Here is a 20000-nt window from a genome sequence, read left to right as displayed (position 1 = left end):
GTGTGTGTGTGTGTGTGTGTGTGTGTGTGTGTGTGTGTGTGTGTGTGTGTGTGTGTGTGTGTGTGTGTGTGTGTGTGTGTGTGTGTGTGTGTGTGTGTGTGTGTGTGTGTGTGTGTGTGTGTGTGTGTGTGTGTGTGTGTGTGTGTGTGTGTGTGTGTGTGTGTGTGTGTGTGTGTGTGTGTGTGTGTGTGTGTGTGTGTGTGTGTGTGTGTGTGTGTGTGTGTGTGTGTGTGTGTGTGTGTGTGTGTGTGTGTGTGTGTGTGTGTGTGTGTGTGTGTGTGTGTGTGTGTGTGTGTGTGTGTGTGTGTGTGTGTGTGTGTGTGTGTGTGTGTGTGTGTGTGTGTGTGTGTGTGTGTGTGTGTGTGTGTGTGTGTGTGTGTGTGTGTGTGTGTGTGTGTGTGTGTGTGTAATAATAATAATAATAATAATAATAATAATAATAATAATAATAATAATAATAATAATAATAATAATAATAATAATAATAATATTAATAATAATATTAATAATAAATGGTCTGTTAATGTTGCAGCTCTGAGACTGAAAATATACATATTAATATTAGAAGGTTGTTATTGGTTACCTAGTGTGGGGGATTACAATGACAAAAGGAAGTATTTTACAATGAAAACTGAAAGAAATTATATGAGCTTGGTGGTGTGTGATGCCTCCCAGGCAAAGCTTGTCCTACAGGTGAGGGCAATGGCACGTAGTGCCAGGAAGAAAACCAAAGAGGCTGGGGGACACCCGAACCTGGGAAGCACTGTGGATGGCAGTGGGGAGGCAGTAAGGCACAGGCAGCACAGGCCTCAAATGTTGCGCATCCTGTGTGCGGCGTCAGGTGGTTGTCTGAGTGGTCTGATAAGGGAGATGGACTATGGCAAGGGTTTGGAGGCACTCAAAGGCAGGGATCAGATCACAGCCTGGGTCATGGGGAGATTGTGAAGGTGGTGTAGGGTGGCAGTCCCTGTGCTTAGAGACACCCTGTCCTGTGAAGATTAGCACCCGATAGCTGTGGACTGCATCCATCCTCATGCCTCACACCAACCCTAAATGCTCACTCCACTCACAATACAGCTTCATCAGTTCTCTGATAAGCATGAATTCACTGCTTTTCATTCAATGTCCAGATACTGTCTGTAAGTTGTCTATAATTTTGTTGTACTTCCACTTGTCACTGAAGGATGAGGGTGGGTAGGGACAGGGAAGGGGTGGATTGGGTCACATTCTGACCCAAAAGCTGCTCCAAGGAGCATCAGCACACACCTATTAACCTTTTGAAGGCTAGGAGACGTGTGTGTGTGTGTGTGTGTGTGTGTGTGTGTGTGTGTGTGTGAGACAAAGACACTGATAAGAATCCTTCTTTTATTTCAGTATTTTACTTCTTTTGCAATGAAAACATTCTAATGTTCTGCAATGCTTATTTTCCAGTAGAAAACATGAGAGAAAAGTAGAAAAATCCTAACAAGCCCAGGAATTTCTACAAAAGCAAAGAACGTTATGCAGCATGATTTGCAAGCACAAGACACTGTGTACCTGCAAGTGAAGTTACTTGTATAAATTATGAACTATATAAGCAAAAAAAATACTGGCTTTAGTGCAAGCAAGCAGGCATATATGTATGACCTTTCTAAGGAAATAAAAAAATAAGAATAATGGATTAAAGAGAAGTGCTTATTTGTGAATGAGTATAATCTCAACAAAAACTGTGCGTTTTGGAAAAAAAAATGTTACTTTCTCAAAACATCTCAAACCTGAGGAAAAGCAAATCCATATGGATGTTACTTCACATCATAATTACTCATTGTACTGAAGCAATGTTAAAGACACCATAACTATGCAGCAAGGGGAAAAAACACATGAGGATAATAGTATCAATGCATCTGTTGAAGTATAAACTCATTGGATTACACAAAAATATGAGTTTCTGCCACCATGCAGTCTAGTATGAGGTTATGTGGTGAGAAACTGGAAAATAAGAGTGTAGCCTGCAAGTGTTTTGCTACTAAAGAATGGGAATGAACAATGCTAGGCAGACAAACCAAAGGACAAATAGCTAAAGGTTGCATCACTGCTGAAAAAAATAAAATTATCTTAGACCAACCGTTCCATGAGTAGCTAAGAGGTGACAAAAGTTGACATATGCAAATATGACACCCACCTTTCTCAGTGTCAATCAAATGATAACTATGAAAGATTTCCTTAATGACTGCTCTTGTATATAAAATAAATATGCATAAACATTTTTCTGCTGAATATCCACTTAAAGAAAAGTTATTTGATGTAACTTATGCTATCAATAAAATATGACATGTGCATGGAATCTGCTGTGCTGCATATATGTGACATAGCCAGTCTTGCAGGAGGAGTCATCCAGGCAAAAGGTGTGTGTGTGTGTGCGTGTGTGTGTGTGTGTCTGTGTGTGTGTGTGTGTGTGTGTGTGTGCGCGTGTGTGAGTGTGTGTGTGTGTGTGAGCGTGTGCGTGTGTGTGTGTGTGTGTGTGTGTGTGTGTGTGTGTGTGTGTGTGTGTGTGTGTGTGTGTGTGTGTGTGTGTGTGTGTGTGTGTGTGTGTGTGTGTGTGTGTGTGTGTGTGTCACGCAGCACCTTGAGAGGCACCACCTGCTAAGCAACAGACAGTTTGGGTTCCAGCAGGGGAGGTCGGCAGCAGACCTGCACCTGCTCCTCTCGACGGAGTGGAGTGGGGCCCTGGACCAAGGGAAGACCACAGCTGTCGTGGCTCTTGACATCGAGGGGGCGTTCGACTAAGTGTGGCACGCAGCCCTCATAACAAAGCTCCGTGCTGTAGGCGTGGACGGGGCACTCCTCCAGCTCCATGAGAATTACTTGAAAGACAGACATCTCAAAGTAATCATCAATGGGCAGGAATCAAACCCACAGCCCTTAAGGGCAGGTGTTCCTCAAGGGAGCTGCCTAAGCCCTTTGCTGTGGAACGTATATGTCAATGATCTGATGCACCTCATTCCTACCGCGAAGGCGTTTGCAGATGACATACCCCTATCCCACAGCTATGGACTGGAGGAGGAAGCTGCAGCCAACCACGACATGAATGCCACCCTGAGCCACGTTGCAGCCTGGGGAAGGAAGTGGCAAGTAAAGTTTGCCGCTCACAAAACCCAGTAGCTCCCTATCAACAGGACATGTAAAGCCCCGCGCCTCACCTTCAACAGGGGAAACACTGACGCCGCGGGATGAGGTGGAGGCGCTGGGGGTCACTTACAACCATAAGTTGACCTTCAGAACCCACGTGGAGCGATTCGCCAGAGAGGCCTCAGGGAAGCTGGCCTCCTTGAGGAGAATCTCCTACCTCCTTGATGCCAAGGGACTGGAGTTATTCTACAAGGCGTAGGTCCGCTCCTCCTTGGAGTATGCATGCCTGGCCTGGGGCAGCATGGCAAACAAGCACCTCACTCTCCTGGATAAGGTGCAGGATCGAGCAGCGAGGCTCATCAGGAAAAGTGAGCTCGGCCTTCAGCTTGCACTGCACACCCTCCAGCACCGGTGAGACATGGCGGGCCTCACCATCATGTTCAAGGTGCAACAGCAATGGGTGCCACACCTACAGGCTCTCCGGCAGCCTGCCCGACATGCCGAAGTCACCACCAGAGCTGTCACACCCATCCCTGGGGAGCTGCACCAACGTGGCAGAACGTGCAACGTGCAGAACGTGGCACCAACAAAGACAGTTTCTGAACACATCCATCGGCTGGTGGAACACTTTTGTTACCGTGCAGCCAAGTGTTGAGGGCTGGACCAGGCAGCAATTCAAGACTGCAGTGAATGTGTGGTTGTTTACAGACAGGACAGAGAGAGGCTTTCAGATAGAAGGCATTAACAGTGACTTCTTTAGCCTAATTTGTTGTAGTAAATATGTAAAGTATATGTACAGCAACTCTGTAAACCCATATGTAGATTTGTATAAATAAAGAGAGAGAGAGAGAAGAGAGAGAGAGAGAGAGAGAGAGAGAGAGAGAGAGAGAGAGAGAGAGAGAGAGAGAGAGAGAGAGAGAGAGAGAGAGAGAGAGAGAGAGAGAGAGAGAGAGAGAGAGAGAGAGAGAGAGAGAGAGAGAGAGAGAGAGAGAGAGAGAGAGAGAGGAGAGAGAGAGAGAGAGAGAGAGAGAGAGAGAGAGAGAGAGAGAGAGAGAGAGAGAGAGAGAGAGAGAGAGAGAGAGAGAGAGAGAGAGAGAGAGCAAGCAAATGTCCCACAATCAGCCATGCCCACTTGCACCCACTAAGGCTCCTGGCAGGGGTGAAGTGGACTCGCCAGCGGTCGAGCAGAGCAGGGCGAGCAGTGGGCAAGTTGCTGCAGATACTCCACCACGTCAGCATCCCAGGACTGGCCTTCGCCAAAACCCAGGACACGAGAGAGATCATTGCCAGTGCCCAGTGGGAGAACAGCAACCAGTGGATCCTTCTGCATGAGACAGATATAAATGGGACATTAAAATTTACAAGATCAATTGCTAATACAAAAGATAATCAATTAACTTATGTTTACAGAATATGTTAGTTCCAAGCATATGTAATTCTGATCTTGCACATACAATTGATTGTCCATATTGCTATTTATCAATTTCTAAATAGCATCTCATACAATCAAACAAATTTGTTATCATCAATGAACCACTCACTATTAATGCACTTCCATCCTCAGAGAGTAAACCTAAGTCATTTATAAAAAGTGCTGAGGATACGCATGACACCTGGCACACACACATGTACAAAATCACAACTATATATATATATATATATATATATATATATATATATATATATATATATATATATATATATATATATATATATATATATATATATATATATATATATACTCGTATATATATATATATATATATATATATATATATATATATATATATATATATATATATAAATAGTTGTGATTTTGTACATGTGTGTGTGCCAAATGTCATGCGTCTCCTCAGTGTGTGTTGTACATGTGCGTGTGCCAACTGTCATGCATATCCTCAGTGTGCATTGTGTGCGTGTGTGTCTGTACAAAGGATTAAGTATTATAAAAACAACTACCTCATGTAGTAAACATGAAAACAAGAAACAACTCCAAGAAACAAATACAAAATCAGTTACAGAAATAATTTATTACCTCAAACTTCATCTTGAGTATGGAGGTGAGCACCCAGCAGACAGTGCCATCACCACCAGCAACCACCAACACGGCATGTGACATCAGGCGGGAGAAGATGGCACCATTCCAGAGCCTCTTCTGGGGGACAGCGGTTGAGGTCAATCACCTGTGCGGGGTTTCAGCACACTGCAGAAGGAGGAGAGCACTGCATCCGCCTCACTGCTTCCTGACTTGGTGTTTCCTGCCGGGAGAAGGGAGTGGCATGTGGAGATGTGGCATGAGTGGCAGTGGTAGTGGTGGTCCTTGTGCTCAGAAAACTGCTGCTCACTAAATATGGAAATACTTGTCTTTGTGCACTTTTCCACATTCTAGTTACAGATCAACACCTTTGTGAGACTTTTTTTTGTTTGGTTCTTCATTCCTTTTTGTTGCCCTTGGCCAGAGTCCTTCTTACATAATAAAAAAGCATGATATGCCATCCTTTAAAATCTATGTCCAATTTCCTTACTCTAGGTTTTGTAATTCTGACTCTGTACTGATTAAGCAAAAGTAACGATCATAATAATAATATAGATGATAATATCTCTCACTTGAGGTAACACTTACCCATAACAATGACAGGGCTCCAGCCACTAATATTTGGTTTGAGCACTTCCTTGATATAAAGATGCTGCTTCATCCTTGAATACTTGAGGCGAATACAGTTTGGTGGCACAATACATTGTCTTAGCTTGCCAAAGTCACATATCTGACAATTAGAAGGCAGAGGGAGATATAATGCAGGTAATACCTCAAAGAATCTGTTCCTGCACCTGGCTTGTTAACAGTGAGCTGAAGAGTAGTATTATGTGATTAATGTTCAAAACACAACATATCTAGTATTCTTGATTTCTTATGATTATAATACTTTGTTAAGAACAAAAACTATTTATTCATTCTGTTAGTTTTAATTAAATTTTTATACAAAATTTAGTTGTTGTTATTGTTCCTCTCCCCATAAATGTTTCTCTTCAATCTATCTTTATTCTTAGAAAAATGTAAATTATGTAAAAAAAAATTTTGATACATATTTCAATCTTACTCTTGTTTTAATTTTCAAATTCAAATTCAGGAACAAATCAGCTCATCCTCATGCATAAAAATAATGTTAAAACCATTACATCTTCAAGACATCAACTTGAAAGCAAGGAATCCCCAATCAATAATTTCCCTTCACTTTCACCTCTTCCACCTCCTAGATGGCCAAAGCATTCTTCATTCTGACCCTCTTACCTCATTCACATTCTGAACACAGGTATCATGGGCACACCAGCGGCACCAGCAGCACCACCAGTCATTCAGCTGCGGATCAGTGCCACACTCCTCCTTACATACCTCGCACTGAGCATTGAGGGGCAGGTTGCCTGTCAAGGAATGGCATAAACATGTTTTTCAAATGGCATGGGTCTCTCTCTCTCTCTCTCTCTCTCTCTCTCTCTCTCTCTCTCTCTCTCTCTCTCTCTCTCTCTCTCTCTCTCTCTCTCTCTCTCTCTCTCTCTCTCTCTCTCTCTCTCTCTCTCTCTCTCTCTCTCTCTCTCTCTCTCTCTCTCTCTCTCTCTCTCTCTCTCTCTCTCTCTCTCTCTCTCTCTCTCTCTCTCTCTCTCTCTCTCTCTCTCTCTCTCTCTCTCTCTCTCTCTCTCTCTCTCTCTCTCTCTCTCTCTCTCTCTCTCTCTCTCTCTCTCTCTCTCTCTCTCTCTCTCTCTCTCTCTCTCTCTCTCTCTCTCTCTCTCTCTCTCTCTCTCTCTCTCTCTCTCTCTCTCTCTCTCTCTCTCTCTCTCTCTCTCTCTCTCTCTCTCTCTCTCTCTCTCTCTCTCTCTCTCTCTCTCTCTCTCTCTCTCTCTCTCTCTCTCTCTCTCTCTCTCTCTCTCTCTCTCTCTCTCTCTCTCTCTCTCTCTCTCTCTCTCTCTCTCTCTCTCTCTCTCTCTCTCTCTCTCTCTCTCTCTCTCTCTCTCTCTCTCTCTCTCTCTCTCTCTCTCTCTCTCTCTCTCTCTCTCTCTCTCTCTCTCTCTCTCTCTCTCTCTCTCTCTCTCTCTCTCTCTCTCTCTCTCTCTCTCTCTCTCTCTCTCTCTCTCTCTCTCTCTCTCTCTCTCTCTCTCTCTCTCTCTCTCTCTCTCTCTCTCTCTCTCTCTCTCTCTCTCTCTCTCTCTCTCTCTCTCTCTCTCTCTCTCTCTCTCTCTCTCTCTCTCTCTCTCTCTCTCTCTCTCTCTCTCTCTCTCTCTCTCTCTCTCTCTCTCTCTCTCTCTCTCTCTCTCTCTCTCTCTCTCTCTCTCTCTCTCTCTCTCTCTCTCTCTCTCTCTCTCTCTCTCTCTATATATATATATATATATATATATATATATATATATATATATATATATATATATATATATATATATATATATATATATATATATATATATATATATATATATATATACAAGTAGTTTTTGTCATGTTTGTGTACAAATAAATCACATAAGTTTGAAAGTTTATTGTGTTCATTATCATAAGACTTACATCAAAAACTGACAAACCTCTTCCAAGTACTATCCCTGTGAGTCAATACGCTTACTCCAGCATGTCTTCATTGTTCAAACACTTCCTAAGGGCTTCCTCATGAGCTAACTAGAAGCTACTCTGTGTTCTTTACATTTTTTTCCTTTAAGGTGGAATATTAGCTAGTTTGGAAAATGAAAGTTGCAAAGCTGGCTCAATAGTGGAGAGCATACAACACAGCACTTAGCATAGGAGAATTTTTACAACTTGACACTTTTTCACTCCATACCAGCAACATCCTAACCCCAACATCCCTTGAAGCTCAAGTCCATAACGTTTCTTAGTCCCTGACTCATCTCAAGACAAGTTTTGCCTCAAGCCTAAAGCTTGAATTTAAGAGATCATTCCTCTTCTGCTGCTGAGTAGCACAAGGGACACAGGATGGCATAGTGGCATGGAGGGCCTGGTATTGTGCTGCAGTAATTGGCATAAATTGCTACAGATCATGTGTAACATGGTCCTGAATCTACTGGAACTACAGGGACCAGTAATAAAAAAAAATAATGATAATAATTTCAAGTCTTTTGTTATTGGGAGGTTGGTGAATGTAAAGTAGTGTATTCAACATCACATCATCAGCTTACTTTCCTATCATTCATTTGTTACACCAAACCTATATCCTATACATGAATGAAAAGATGCAAGCTCAAGTTACCTCTAATCCAGTGGTGTTTGTGTTTCATGGAGCGTGTGGTGATGACCTTGCAGGGTAAAGTGAGATCCGATGCAGTAATGCACTGGGGACTGTCAGCAGACACCCCGCATGAGTTGCAAAAGGAGCCATCACTTGCATTGATCAGGGTCTCACAGATGCTGCAGAAGCTTGGCTGTGGCAGGTGTTGATTGGAAGCCAAATAGAAGCAGCAGTCATGGAAAAAGTATAGACATAAATAAATAAGTAAAAATAAAAAAGACAACTTGGGAAAAAGCATTATTGTGGATATTGTAAAGTTTTAATTCAAGTAATAACACTTGTTATAAATCTAATGAACAAGAAATAGCAGAACTGTCCCAAAAGTACAAAAGTTAAAATATCAATCAAAGAATACAGGAAAGTGAAACAGGAGCAAGGAGCAACACTCACTTTGATGGAGGAGTGGATGGAGCACCAAGAATGGCCTTTGAGCACATCCCTAGCCCTGAGGCTGTAGCGGGGAGGCCGTCTGCTGAGCCGTACCAACAGCAGCACTAGTAGCAAGGAAAACACCACCCAGAGGAACACTTGCCCTGATCCCTCACTCATCCTGCTGACTGGTACAAAGGGAGGCAGAGAAGGACATTAAGAATGGCTGTGTTGGGACAAGGGAAAAGAATGATGGGAAAGGAACAAGGTAAGAGAGGAGGAATATGAAGTTGAATGAGGAAACAATCAGAGATAAGACTAAGCTGTCAAAAAGTAAAAATAGAAAGAAGAAATAATAAAATATTTTATTAATTAGTCAATCATTATCTTCAATCAAATTTATTCATCTGTTTCTGAGTAAATGATTCACATTCTTTCTAGTTGGTAACAGAATTTAGCTAATTTCACCACAATTTTACCAATATACCCTTTAATATTCTGTCTCCTTGTCAAAACTTCTATTCTACATGAACACACATCTGGTTGCTCTAACTATTTATGAGCTATTTTTCAGCACATCCTGTCCTATTTACTTCTGCTTCAGGTAACAAATCCCTTCTGTCTACTGTAGGCTCACCTACTCTTTTCCAAATCCTTATATCTAATGCAATATAGTCATTCTCTCAGCAGCCATGATCAAGGTAAGACATTGCCCCTGGTGACTAGTTAGGACAATTTTGAAGGGATGTCCCAGCTAATAAGCAGATATCTACTTAGATTTTTAAGGCTTTTCACTGTCACACAGATGAGAGTGAAGTAAGGCAATTACTTTGATCTGCAAATTGAAGACATTGACAGATGGTAGCTAACCCCACTTGGGCTCCAGGTGATCAAGACACTTGTGAATGCAGACATGTCCACACTCACTACAAGATTTAGAACTTGTTTTCTATATATTGTTATGACAGGGCTAGGCAGGATACTACTGTTACGTGTCTAAAGCAGCAGCTGTGGATGCCCTGGTGAGCAGACCTGAGGTAAGGATGTGCACACATGGTGACCAGAGATTTGGTACTGGACATAAGGCAGCCTGCACAAGGTGTGTGGAGGGCAGATGGAGCACCACCAGGTGCTCCATCTGGCCTCCAGTCCTAGCTAGCTGTGGAACCTCCATGCTGCTGGAAGAACGGAGGCTGGTGAAGCCTATGTGAGGAGTCTGCTGTGTATCTGAGGGCCAACCTGAGGTAGGACTGCATGAGGAAGACACCTTGTGTCTGTGAAGATTACTGCTGCTGGGAAGTGCAGCTAAGAGGGACGCTGCTGTGTTTAGTTGCAGCTCCTGCATTAAGCTTGGAGACATGTCTTGTATTTTCATGCTCATGTTTGCCTCATGTGTTGGCACACTGAGTTTTTTTTCTCCCAGGACGATTGTGCAGACTTGTAGCGGTGAGAGGCTTGTGGTGCCCACGTCTGGCCTTGTGTGCTCTGGGGGGATGTCTGAGTGATTCTGAGCTCTGCGTGGGTGTGGATGTCCAAGAGACCCAGCTCTGCATGTGTGGATACCCGAGTGACCCTGGCTGGTGGGTGCGTGGGAGGTGTGTGCCATGCACTTATAAGTCTATGCTCTGTCTGATGTGAGTTTTGGTGTCTGTAGTATCCTGCATGTCATAAGATAGCTATGCCCTGTTCTCCAGCCATAAATATACACCTGTGCTGTGCATATAGTTTCTGCATGTCTTTCTTGCCTCATTCTCCACTACTATGCCAATCCCTGTGAGTTGCTTTCACCTGCATCATGGCACCTGGTGACAGAGAGAGTGTTGTCTTGACTGTTCCTCTGTGTGAGTTGCTGCCTCCCTAGTTAAGAGTGTTCCTGGTGGCTGGTCTGCTTGTGGGCAGCAGTGTAAGTGGTGGGTGCTGCAAAAATACTTTGTCACTCAGTATTCTGTGTAGCATTAATCCCCTTTTCAAAAATCAGTACAGAGCTGACTTGCAGTACCAATATCATATATTTTTTTTTTTTTTTTTACGTAGGAAGAACACTGGCTAAGGGCAACAAAAATCCAATAAAAAAATGCCCACTGAAATGCCAGTCCCATAAAAGGGTCAAAGCAGTAGTCAAAAATTGATGAATAAGTGTCTTGAAACCTCCCTCTTGAAAGAATTCAAGTCATAGGAAGGTGGAAATACAGAAGCAGGCAGGGAGTTCCAGAGTTTACCAGAGAAAGGGATGAATGATTGAGAATACTGGCTACCTCTTGCGTTAGAGAGGTGGACAGAATAGGAGTGAGAGAAAGAAGAAAGTCTTGTGCAGCGAGGCCACAGGAGGAGAGGAGGCACGCAGTTAGCAAGATCAGAAGAGCAGTTAGCATGAAAATAGCGGCAGAAGACAGCTAGAGATGCAACATTGCGGCGGTGAGAGAGAGGCTGAAGACAGTCAGTTAGAGGAGAGGAGTTGATGAGACGAAAAGCTTTCGATTCCACCCTGTCTAGAAGAGCAGTATGAGTGGAACCCCCCCAGACATGTGAAGCATACTCCATACATGGACAGATAAGGCCCTTGTACAGAGTTAGCAGCTGGGGGGGTGAGAAAAACTGGCGGAGACGTCTCAGAACACCTAACTTCATAGAAGCTGTTTTAGCTAGACATGAGATGTGAAGTTTCCAGTTCAGATTATAAGTAAAGGACAGACCGAGGATGTTCAGTGTAGAAGAGGGGGACAGTTGAGTGTCATAGAAGAGGGGATAATTGTCTGGAAGGTTGTGTCGAGTTGATAGATGGAGGAATTGAGTTTTTGAGGCATTGAACAATACCAAGTTTGCTCTGCCCCAATCAGAAATTTTAGAAAGATCAGAAGTCAAGTGTTCTGTGGCTTCCTTGCGTGAAATGTTTACCTCCTGAAGGGTTGGACGTCTATGAAAAGACGTGGAAAAGTGCAGGGTGGTATCATCAGCGTAGGAGTGGATAGGACAAGAAGTTTGGTTTAGAAGATCATTAATGAATAATAAGAAGAGAGTGGGTGACAGGACAGAACCCTGAGGAACACCACTGTTAATAGATTTAGGAGAAGAACAGTGACCATCTACCACAGCAGCAATAGAACGGTCAGAAAGGAAACTTGAGATGAAGTTACAGAGAAGGATAGAAGGAGGATAGGAGGGTAGTTTGGAAATCAAAGCTTTGTGCCACACTCTATCAAAAGCTTTTGATATGTCCAAGGCAACAGCAAAAGTTTCAACAAAATCTCTAAAAGAGGATGACCAAGACTCAGTAAGGAAAGCCAGAAGATCACCAGTAGAGCAGCCTTGACGGAACCCATACTGGCGATCAGATAGAAGGTTGTGAAGTGATAAATGTTTAAGAATCTTCCTGTTGAGGATAGATTCAAAAACTTTAGATAGGCAGGAAATTAAAGCAATAGGACGGTAGTTTGAGGGATTAGAACGGTCACCCTTTTTAGGAACAGGTGGAATGTAGGCAAACTTCCAGCAAGAAGGAAAGGTAGATGTTGACAGACAGAGCTGAAAGAGTTTGACTAGGCAAGGTGCAAGCACGGAGGCACAGTTTCGGAGGACAATAGGAGGGACCCCATTAGGTCCATAAGCCTTCCGAGGGTTTAAGCCAGCAAGGGCATGAAAAACATCATTGCGTAGAATTTTAATAGGTGGCATGAAGAAGTCAGAGGGTGGAGGAGAGGGAGGAACAAGCCCAGAATCGTCCAAGGTAGAGTTTTTAGCAAAGGTTTGAGCGAAGAGTTCAGCTTTAGAAATAGATGTGATATCAGTGGTGCCATCTTGTTGAAATAAAGGAGGGAAAGAAGAAGCAAAGTTATTGGAGATATTTTTGGCTAGATGCCAGAAGTCATGAGGGGAGTTAGATCTTGAAAGGTTTTGACACTTTCTGTTAATGAAGGAGTTTTTGGCTAGTTGGAGAACAGACTTGGCATGGTTCCGGGCAGAAAGAGATTCCCACCTGTCACCATGAGAATGAGGTGAGGCTCTTCAGAAGGCCAGTAAATGAGGTTAGTATTCCACAAGGCCAAGAGGCCAAGACAGCCTGCAGAATGAAGAGGCAAGCTGCCCATAGTGATAAATTAAATAAGATATAGACTAATTTAGCTAATGATCAAAAATAAGCATTTACCATAAAATTATGAGAAACAGTTTTTAACTGATATCCTGAACGTGAAAGATCTCCATAAATAACTGATATCCTGAACGTGAAAGATCTCCATAAGATATATCAATGTCTCTGAAAATGACCACAAAGTTTACTGACATTTTTATCCCCGACACTGACATAAAACAATTAGATTTACTTTAGGAAGGGAAGGCCTCCCTGGGGGCACCCATCTGGGGTTGTGTGTGTTTGTGTCAGGCAGTGCTTATAGCTTCCCTCCTCATGCTCGGCTCCCCAAAGTTTGTTCATTGGGAAAGGGGTAAAGAGAAATACAACTATTGGATAATGTTGGAATAACACTCGCATTTTCATTTGAGGGGTATAAATTAGATTAGGTTTAGATTCAATCAGTTCATTAATTTTAATGCTAATCTCAACATTATGTAGATCACGATTTGAAAAAAAGTCATTTTGGTAAGAAATAAAGTTTGCGCCTGGACATTAGCAGGCTAAAGTGATTTCTATAGTCCCCGAACTATTTTATGAAACTTCAGATTTACCCTGAACAACGAATCATCATAAGGAAAGAATGTAAATCAGTAAATATTGGCCGGCACAGTACAACAAGACGCCGGAAGACCCACACTCAAACGTGCCCTTCAGACCTCACCTGTTCCCGCGCAGGGGGTACTACCTGCTACCTAGCACCACGGGGCCCCATGGATGCCAGGTGTGCTGCCTCAAGGGGGAAGACACTTCACGAGGGCCAATTCCAGCCACACGTGACACCTCAGAGATATTGTTTACACTTCCAGGCTTTGTGACGTCATGACATTTGAGGGAGAGGGCGCGGGTTCAAAGGAAGGTAGAGAAGGGAGAGAGAGCGCGGACATAAAGGAAGCTGTCAACTGCGCATGATTTTCCATCTCTCATTATGGATACTATGGAGTATGTTACAATAGAAATGTAGCAATGGAGAGAGAGAGAGAGAGAGAGAGAGAGAGAGAGAGAGAGAGAGAGAGAGAGAGAGAGAGAGAGAGAGAGCAAACCAAAACAAACAAAAACAAAGTAAATTGGTATGTGTGTGTGTGTGTGTGTGTGTGTGTGTGTGTGTGTGTGTGTCGGCCTTCTTGTAGAGGATAGTAATAATAGTAGTAGTAGTAGTAGTAATAGTTGTAGTAGTAGTAGTAGTAGTAGTAGTAGTAGTAGTAGCAGTAGTAGTAGTAGTAGTAGTAGTAGTAGTAGTAGTAGTTGTAGTAGTAGTAGTAGTAGTAGCAGCAGTAGTAGTAGTAGTAAAAGTAGTAGTAGTAGTACTTCTTTTTCTCCTCTTTCTCATCCATAATCTTCATCCCTTATCGCACACACACACACACACACACACACACAGACCCTCTCTCTCTCTCTCTCTCTCTCTCTCTCTCTCTCTCTCTCTCTCTCTCTGTTAAATTATAACAGTGTGTGTGTATGTGTGTTGTGGTAGTGGTGGTGGTCCGTTTGTCTGTGTGTCTATGTGTGTATCTAGCTTTGGAGATAAGGAGGGGGAAGAGGAAGAGGGAGAGAAGGAGGTTCCAGTGATAGTTTACGTAAGCGCCCTCCGACGCTTATTAATGTATTGTACTGGAGGTGACGGAAACGATATGTGCAGTACGCGCTCTTTGTATTCAGAAACGGTCAAACCTGCATACAAACTCAGTCCCTGGTGGTAGCCTCAGCAAGCAAACAACCTCAGTCCCTGGTGGTAGCCTCAGCAGCCAAACTCAGTCTCTGGTGGTAGCCTTTGTAATAAGCATACAACTTCAGTTCCTGGTGGTTGTCTCTGCAAGCAAACAAATTCAGTCTCTGGTGGTTGCCTCTGTAAGCAAGCATACAAACTCAGTCCCTGGTGGTTATCTCTGCAAGCAAACAAACTCAGTCCCTGGTGGTAGCCTTAGCAAGCATACAAGCACATAGACCCCCTTCATCCTGCTGGTGTCTAGTCTCTGCAAGCACATAGACCCCCTGCATCCTGCTGGTGTCTAGTCTCTGCAAGCACATAGACCCCCTGCATCCTGCTGGTGTCTAGTCTCTGCAAGCACATAGACCCAACACTTTGGTGTCTCGTCAGTACGAGGACACAGGCACTACACAGTGCCTCGCCAGCGCGAGAACACAGTCACTGTACAGTGCTCCGCCAGCTCGAGGACACAGGCACTCTACGCAGTGTCTCGCCAGCGCGAGGACACAGACACTACACAGTGCCCCGCTAGCGCGAGAATAGTCATTCTACAGTGCCTCGCCAGCGCGAGAACACTCTCTACAGTGTTCCGCCAGCGCGACGGCACAGGCACTCTACACAGTGTCTCGCCAGCACGAGGACACAGTCACTCTACAGTATTCCGTCAGAACGAGGACACATTCGCTGTACAGTGTTCCGCCAGCACGAGGATACCGTCACTCTACAATGTTTCGCCAGCACGAGGACACAGTCACTCTACAATGTTTCGCAGCTCTAGGACACAGACACTACGCAATGTCTTACCAGCGCAGCGCGAGGACATGGGCACTACATGGTGTATTTGTCCAGCGCGAGGACACTTACGATACGGTGTCTCGCCCAAAGAGAGGACACAGACACTATTCCCCGGAGCGAGGACATGGGCACTCCACACTGTGACCTCTGGGAGGCCACAGACCGTGAAAGCAAAACATTAAACCCAGCCGTATATCTCTACCTATAACAGGTGTTATCGCCCGAAGGCGGCGAAGGTTATTTCAGACCCAAACGATGACACGAATCGTTTATTGAATCCGGTCAAAACCTGAAGACATTATATGAATAGTAATAAGCAATACTCTAGGCCAATAAGTTGTGTTATATAGTCATTACAGACTAAGGTATTCTTATACAAATAGTTGCTAATATTACACAGGTAGTTGTTAAACTCATGTGTTTTGGGTCTTGGGGTGATCGTCAAACAGTACGCACACCCTTCTTGACAAGTACTCTATCTACCTTCGTCCCCTGCAGTAACGCACGTCCTGCCTGCTCGGGTGTCCTCAGTAATGTGTCCCTATCGTCCTCAGTTACTGCCTGGGTCCCTACACTGCCTATCGCTATCCATTAGCGACGGGGATAAGGTCGGCCTTATCTTAGTCTCATGTCATAACAAGCGTCCTTCATCTCCTTACATCAACACTCAGACCGTACAAGAAATTCGCTGATTAGGCCTCATCTTAGTCCTCGCTCTGACCTCCAGGTCCTTCCCTTCCTCATCAACAGCCTCGTTCGTTCAACGACCCTTCCTTGCACCCACTCGGCGGTAACAACAGGCAAAAGGAACATTTAACTCTGAATCAAGGAAGGCTTTCTATACTCGCCAGAAGCAATCTCGTCCGGCTATCTACATGCATTTACCTTGTTGTTCTTATGTATGCAAATTACACTTAATCTCGAAACAGTGTAACAAGGATTTACTGTGATGGTGAGCGGACGTAATGTCGTGAACAGTCTGTGCTGATAAAGAGGCGTCGTGAACAGATGTCCTGCATTGAGCATTGAGAGTGATCTCACCCACACGATCCCGAGTCCGATGCTGATCGGATCGACTTAATATATCGAGTCAGCGTGGAACTGGTCTCACCATCCTATGCTATCCCACCAAGAGAGTGGTGATGACAATCAAAACGTGAAAGGCCGACCGTCGAGGACGGATCATACATCTCCACGAGGGCGAGAACAGGTGCTGTGGGTGACCGGGACACGGTGCGGCCGATTGGGTGGCCGGCTGAGGGAGCGGGCAGACATCCTGTGCCCGCCAGCGGTGATAGGGGAACCGAGAGTGGGACCACACCCGCCACCGGCTGCCAGCGAAGGAGTCAACCAGCGGTGAGTCTGGGAGAAACCTCCCGCTCCCGCCCCGATAGCCACAAGGTGAGATGGCTGCCAGGACTCGCACATAGGACTACGGGTCGGGACGCTTGCCCAAAGGCACAGACACATGCCCCTTGCCCTCCTTACCACTGGAAAATCCCCCCAAGACTGAAGCGCCAATACACATGTTCCCCTATGTTAGGGGAGTCTTTGATTCCCCTAACTCAGAAGTGTCAAACTCATGGGCCGCGGGCCAAATGTGGCCTGTGGGGATGGTCTTAAGCAGCCCGTCGGGTGACAAGAAATTTTCAACTCGAGGTTCGATAACTGTTATAACTGAGAAGCTGCAACTAAACCGTTAAGACAAGACATAATGACTTTTCCTTTTACCTTAATAAGGTCATTTTCGGTAAATCAGGATGACCAGCAAACTAACTCGTAGTCTTCAGTCTTGCCAATACACCACTTCGTAATGAATACAGACTTACTTCGTTGTTGTGTGCCTTTCACACGGCACACCTACACCTGCACTAACAAACGAATAGTTCCGTTCGCTCCAATGTGCCCCAATGCGCGCACACGCACTCGCACTCAGTATGCGAGGCTCTCGGGTTAACTCATGTCCCGTCTGTCGGGCAGCGGAACGCACATCCGCACACACGCATTTCATTGCGAGACGGCCTCGCTGTCAGATCAGTGCGAGGCTCCTGTATCTAGCAGTGTGGTCAAGCCCAGGCACTTTCTATCTGTTGTTGTCCTTTACTCCATTCCATCCACTACCATCTTCACCTCTCTCTACATGGGTTCCGAGGTTGTTCGCACGTGAAGTGGCCAAGGCCTCCATGGCCCTCCCACCTCCTCTTCCTTTCATACGAGCCTCGGAGGTCTGTTCCCCCCTTTTCTCTGCTTCACTTGCCTCAGTTGCACGTCCTATAGCCATGCCCTTGGCTCGCACCACAATGGTGCGCTCTACTGCGTCTTTCGCCCGCACCCCAGCGGTGCGCCCAGCAGTTCCCTCCGCCTGTACTGCTGCGCCTTTCGCTCGCACCCCAGTGTTGCGCCCAACAGTGCCTCCGCCTGTACTGCTGCGTCTTTCGCTCGCACCCCAGCGGTGCGGCCAACAGTGCCCTCCGCCTGTGCTGCTGCGCCTTTCGCTCGCACCATAGTGGTGCGCCCCTTTGCTCCTACCTTTGCGAATTTCGCTCGCACCCCAATGGTGCGCCCGGCCACGCCTTTCGTTCACACAATGGTAGTGCGCCAGTCCTTTGATTTGTTTGAACAGACCTCCTTTTCTCGCCCTTCTGTTAACCCTCTCTACTTGTGTCCTCATCCATCTCCGTCTCGGTTTCCTGCAGCTCAGATGGGACTTCACACTCCAATGACATGGGTGAGCCCCTTGGCTTCCCTTCCTTTCCTTTCTCTGATTCCGGGATCAATTCTTCCTCGCTTGAGAGCTTGGCATCACCACGTTTGCAACCCTTTCGCGGAAAGATGGTAAAGAACGGACGCTTGGGCCTTCATGGCTTCCATGACAACATCTTTAATCAAGCCGCTTAATTCCCGTCGAGTCACCAGGGAAGACTCGTCAGCAGAAACAGTATTTACCGAATCAGGATTCGTTCGCAGCCTCACAGAGCTTTTTGAGGTGACACAGCTGGCGACTACATTCCAGTAGACATCGTAATGGCAACTAGGAACGAAGTGACAAAGACTTCCCAACCGTAGAGTTTGTAGTGGTTGATGTCGTGCTGTTAGGGACACCCCACCCGAGACGTTCAAGGACAACATAGTGCGTATGAATACTCTCAATTCTTTCACGATTTACACGAGGATTAGCAATTTCCCACTGCAGTTTTTATCATACTGCGTCATGGTGGAATCTACACTTGGCTCGAGACGCCTGGGTCGACACCGCACAGACGAACATAATTTGCGCATGTACTCACATGAGAGTCGATATGTTCATACCGTAGACTTTATCGTGGTCGACTTCGTGGGGCAGGCCCGCCTTCACCCGGGCCGTCGATTACATACGTACAGCAGGGGTCGTTGTTGCAGCTCGTGATGCGTCCCGCTGCCGCAGTACCACGGCTGCCTCTCGTCCACTGCCTGTCCTCCGTCATCTCCACAGCATACAAATTCCCGAAGTGTTTGACTGTAAGCGCCATCCGACGCTTATTAATGTATTGTACTGGAGGTGACGGAAACGAGCTGTGCAGTACGCGCTCTTTGTATTCAGAAGCGGTCAAACCTGTGAATTAACATATTATCACCAATACTGAGAATAACAGAAAAAAGTATATCAATAGGTAAAACAAGTATTGCAGTACATCAATGTCGTGACACTTCGTCAATTCCGTAACATATGTGAGTCAATACAGAGTTACCTACACTTTAGCGGTTCAGTCGGTTCTACAGATGAACACCACCAGCACAAACACAGCAAGTCGTCCTCTCGTCTGCGTGATCTGATGTACGTCATTATGTTATGTTAAGTGTACTTATACTAACACACATCGCTAAATCCTCACAATTACGTAACTCACAATTACGTAAGTATCTAATTACTATACATAGTTACATTAATTATATTGATACATCATTAAATCCTCATGGTTACATAAGTACCTATTATCTAATACTATGATGAATACATACACAGTGCGGGGAGCAGGCGTCCTCTTGGTTGTATGCAAGGGATTACACTTGGGGATTTACCTGGATGAGAACTCGGGGATTTACTGGGATTTACTCTCCGCGCCTCCCGAGACACGTCTGACGTGTAGGTGTGACTGTTGTGAAGTGGCTTTGGAGACGCTGCTGGGCCCCTACAGCGTATGGTGTTCATTATGCTGTGGTACGTTATCAACACTCACGTCACTAGAACAGCGCCGAAATAGCTGAGAGGGCAAGTTCAACGTGTCCCCTCGGCCCTACGTTCCCCTCTCACTCTGTTGTGCCGGCGCGCAGGCGCGCCATACACTGCTCATGTATAACAACCAGTTGCTACAAATAATATAACGCTACATAAAATGTCACATTACAATGTACGTATATGCGTATCTCTAGCCGTCGTGTAAGTTGTACATATACGGCGGTCACAGTCTAGCAGGGTGTAGTGTAAGTTATTGGGGTTTTCAAAGGTGTTTTCATAGTTACACACACACACACACACACACACACACACACACACACACAGAGAGAGAGAGAGAGAGAGAGAGAGAGAGAGAGAGAGAGAGAGAGAGAGAGAGAGAGAGAGAGAGAGAGA

General features: G+C 45.1%; 1 protein-coding gene and 1 long non-coding RNA gene across 2 annotated transcripts in view; both read right to left on the bottom strand.

Moving 5' to 3' along the window:
- LOC135102086 (diacylglycerol kinase epsilon-like) overlaps positions 1 to 13816 on the bottom strand; it is a 24694-nt gene extending 10878 nt beyond the window's left edge. Inside the window, 10 exon segments of the mRNA XM_064006822.1 lie at positions 4251 to 4320; positions 4322 to 4432; positions 5144 to 5212; positions 5214 to 5303; positions 5305 to 5366; positions 5732 to 5873; positions 6398 to 6528; positions 8355 to 8526; positions 8784 to 8950; positions 13553 to 13816. Of these exon segments, the coding sequence (XP_063862892.1) occupies positions 4251 to 4320; positions 4322 to 4432; positions 5144 to 5212; positions 5214 to 5303; positions 5305 to 5366; positions 5732 to 5873; positions 6398 to 6528; positions 8355 to 8526; positions 8784 to 8942 (1006 nt within the window). The 5' untranslated portion in view covers positions 8943 to 8950; positions 13553 to 13816.
- On the bottom strand, positions 2459 to 3953 carry LOC135102090 (uncharacterized). The gene is made up of 2 exons (XR_010269521.1): positions 3180 to 3953; positions 2459 to 3092 (listed from the first exon to the last, which is right to left on the bottom strand). It is a non-coding gene; the product is annotated as an uncharacterized LOC135102090 (long non-coding RNA).
- Positions 13817 to 20000: the final 6184 nt, after the last annotated feature.

This window comes from Scylla paramamosain, chromosome 1 (genome assembly GCF_035594125.1).
Source record: "Scylla paramamosain isolate STU-SP2022 chromosome 1, ASM3559412v1, whole genome shotgun sequence".
NCBI lineage: Eukaryota > Metazoa > Arthropoda > Malacostraca > Decapoda > Portunidae > Scylla > Scylla paramamosain.
The sequence above is the reverse complement of the archived record's forward strand: the minus strand, read 5'-3'. Positions and strand labels throughout refer to the sequence as shown.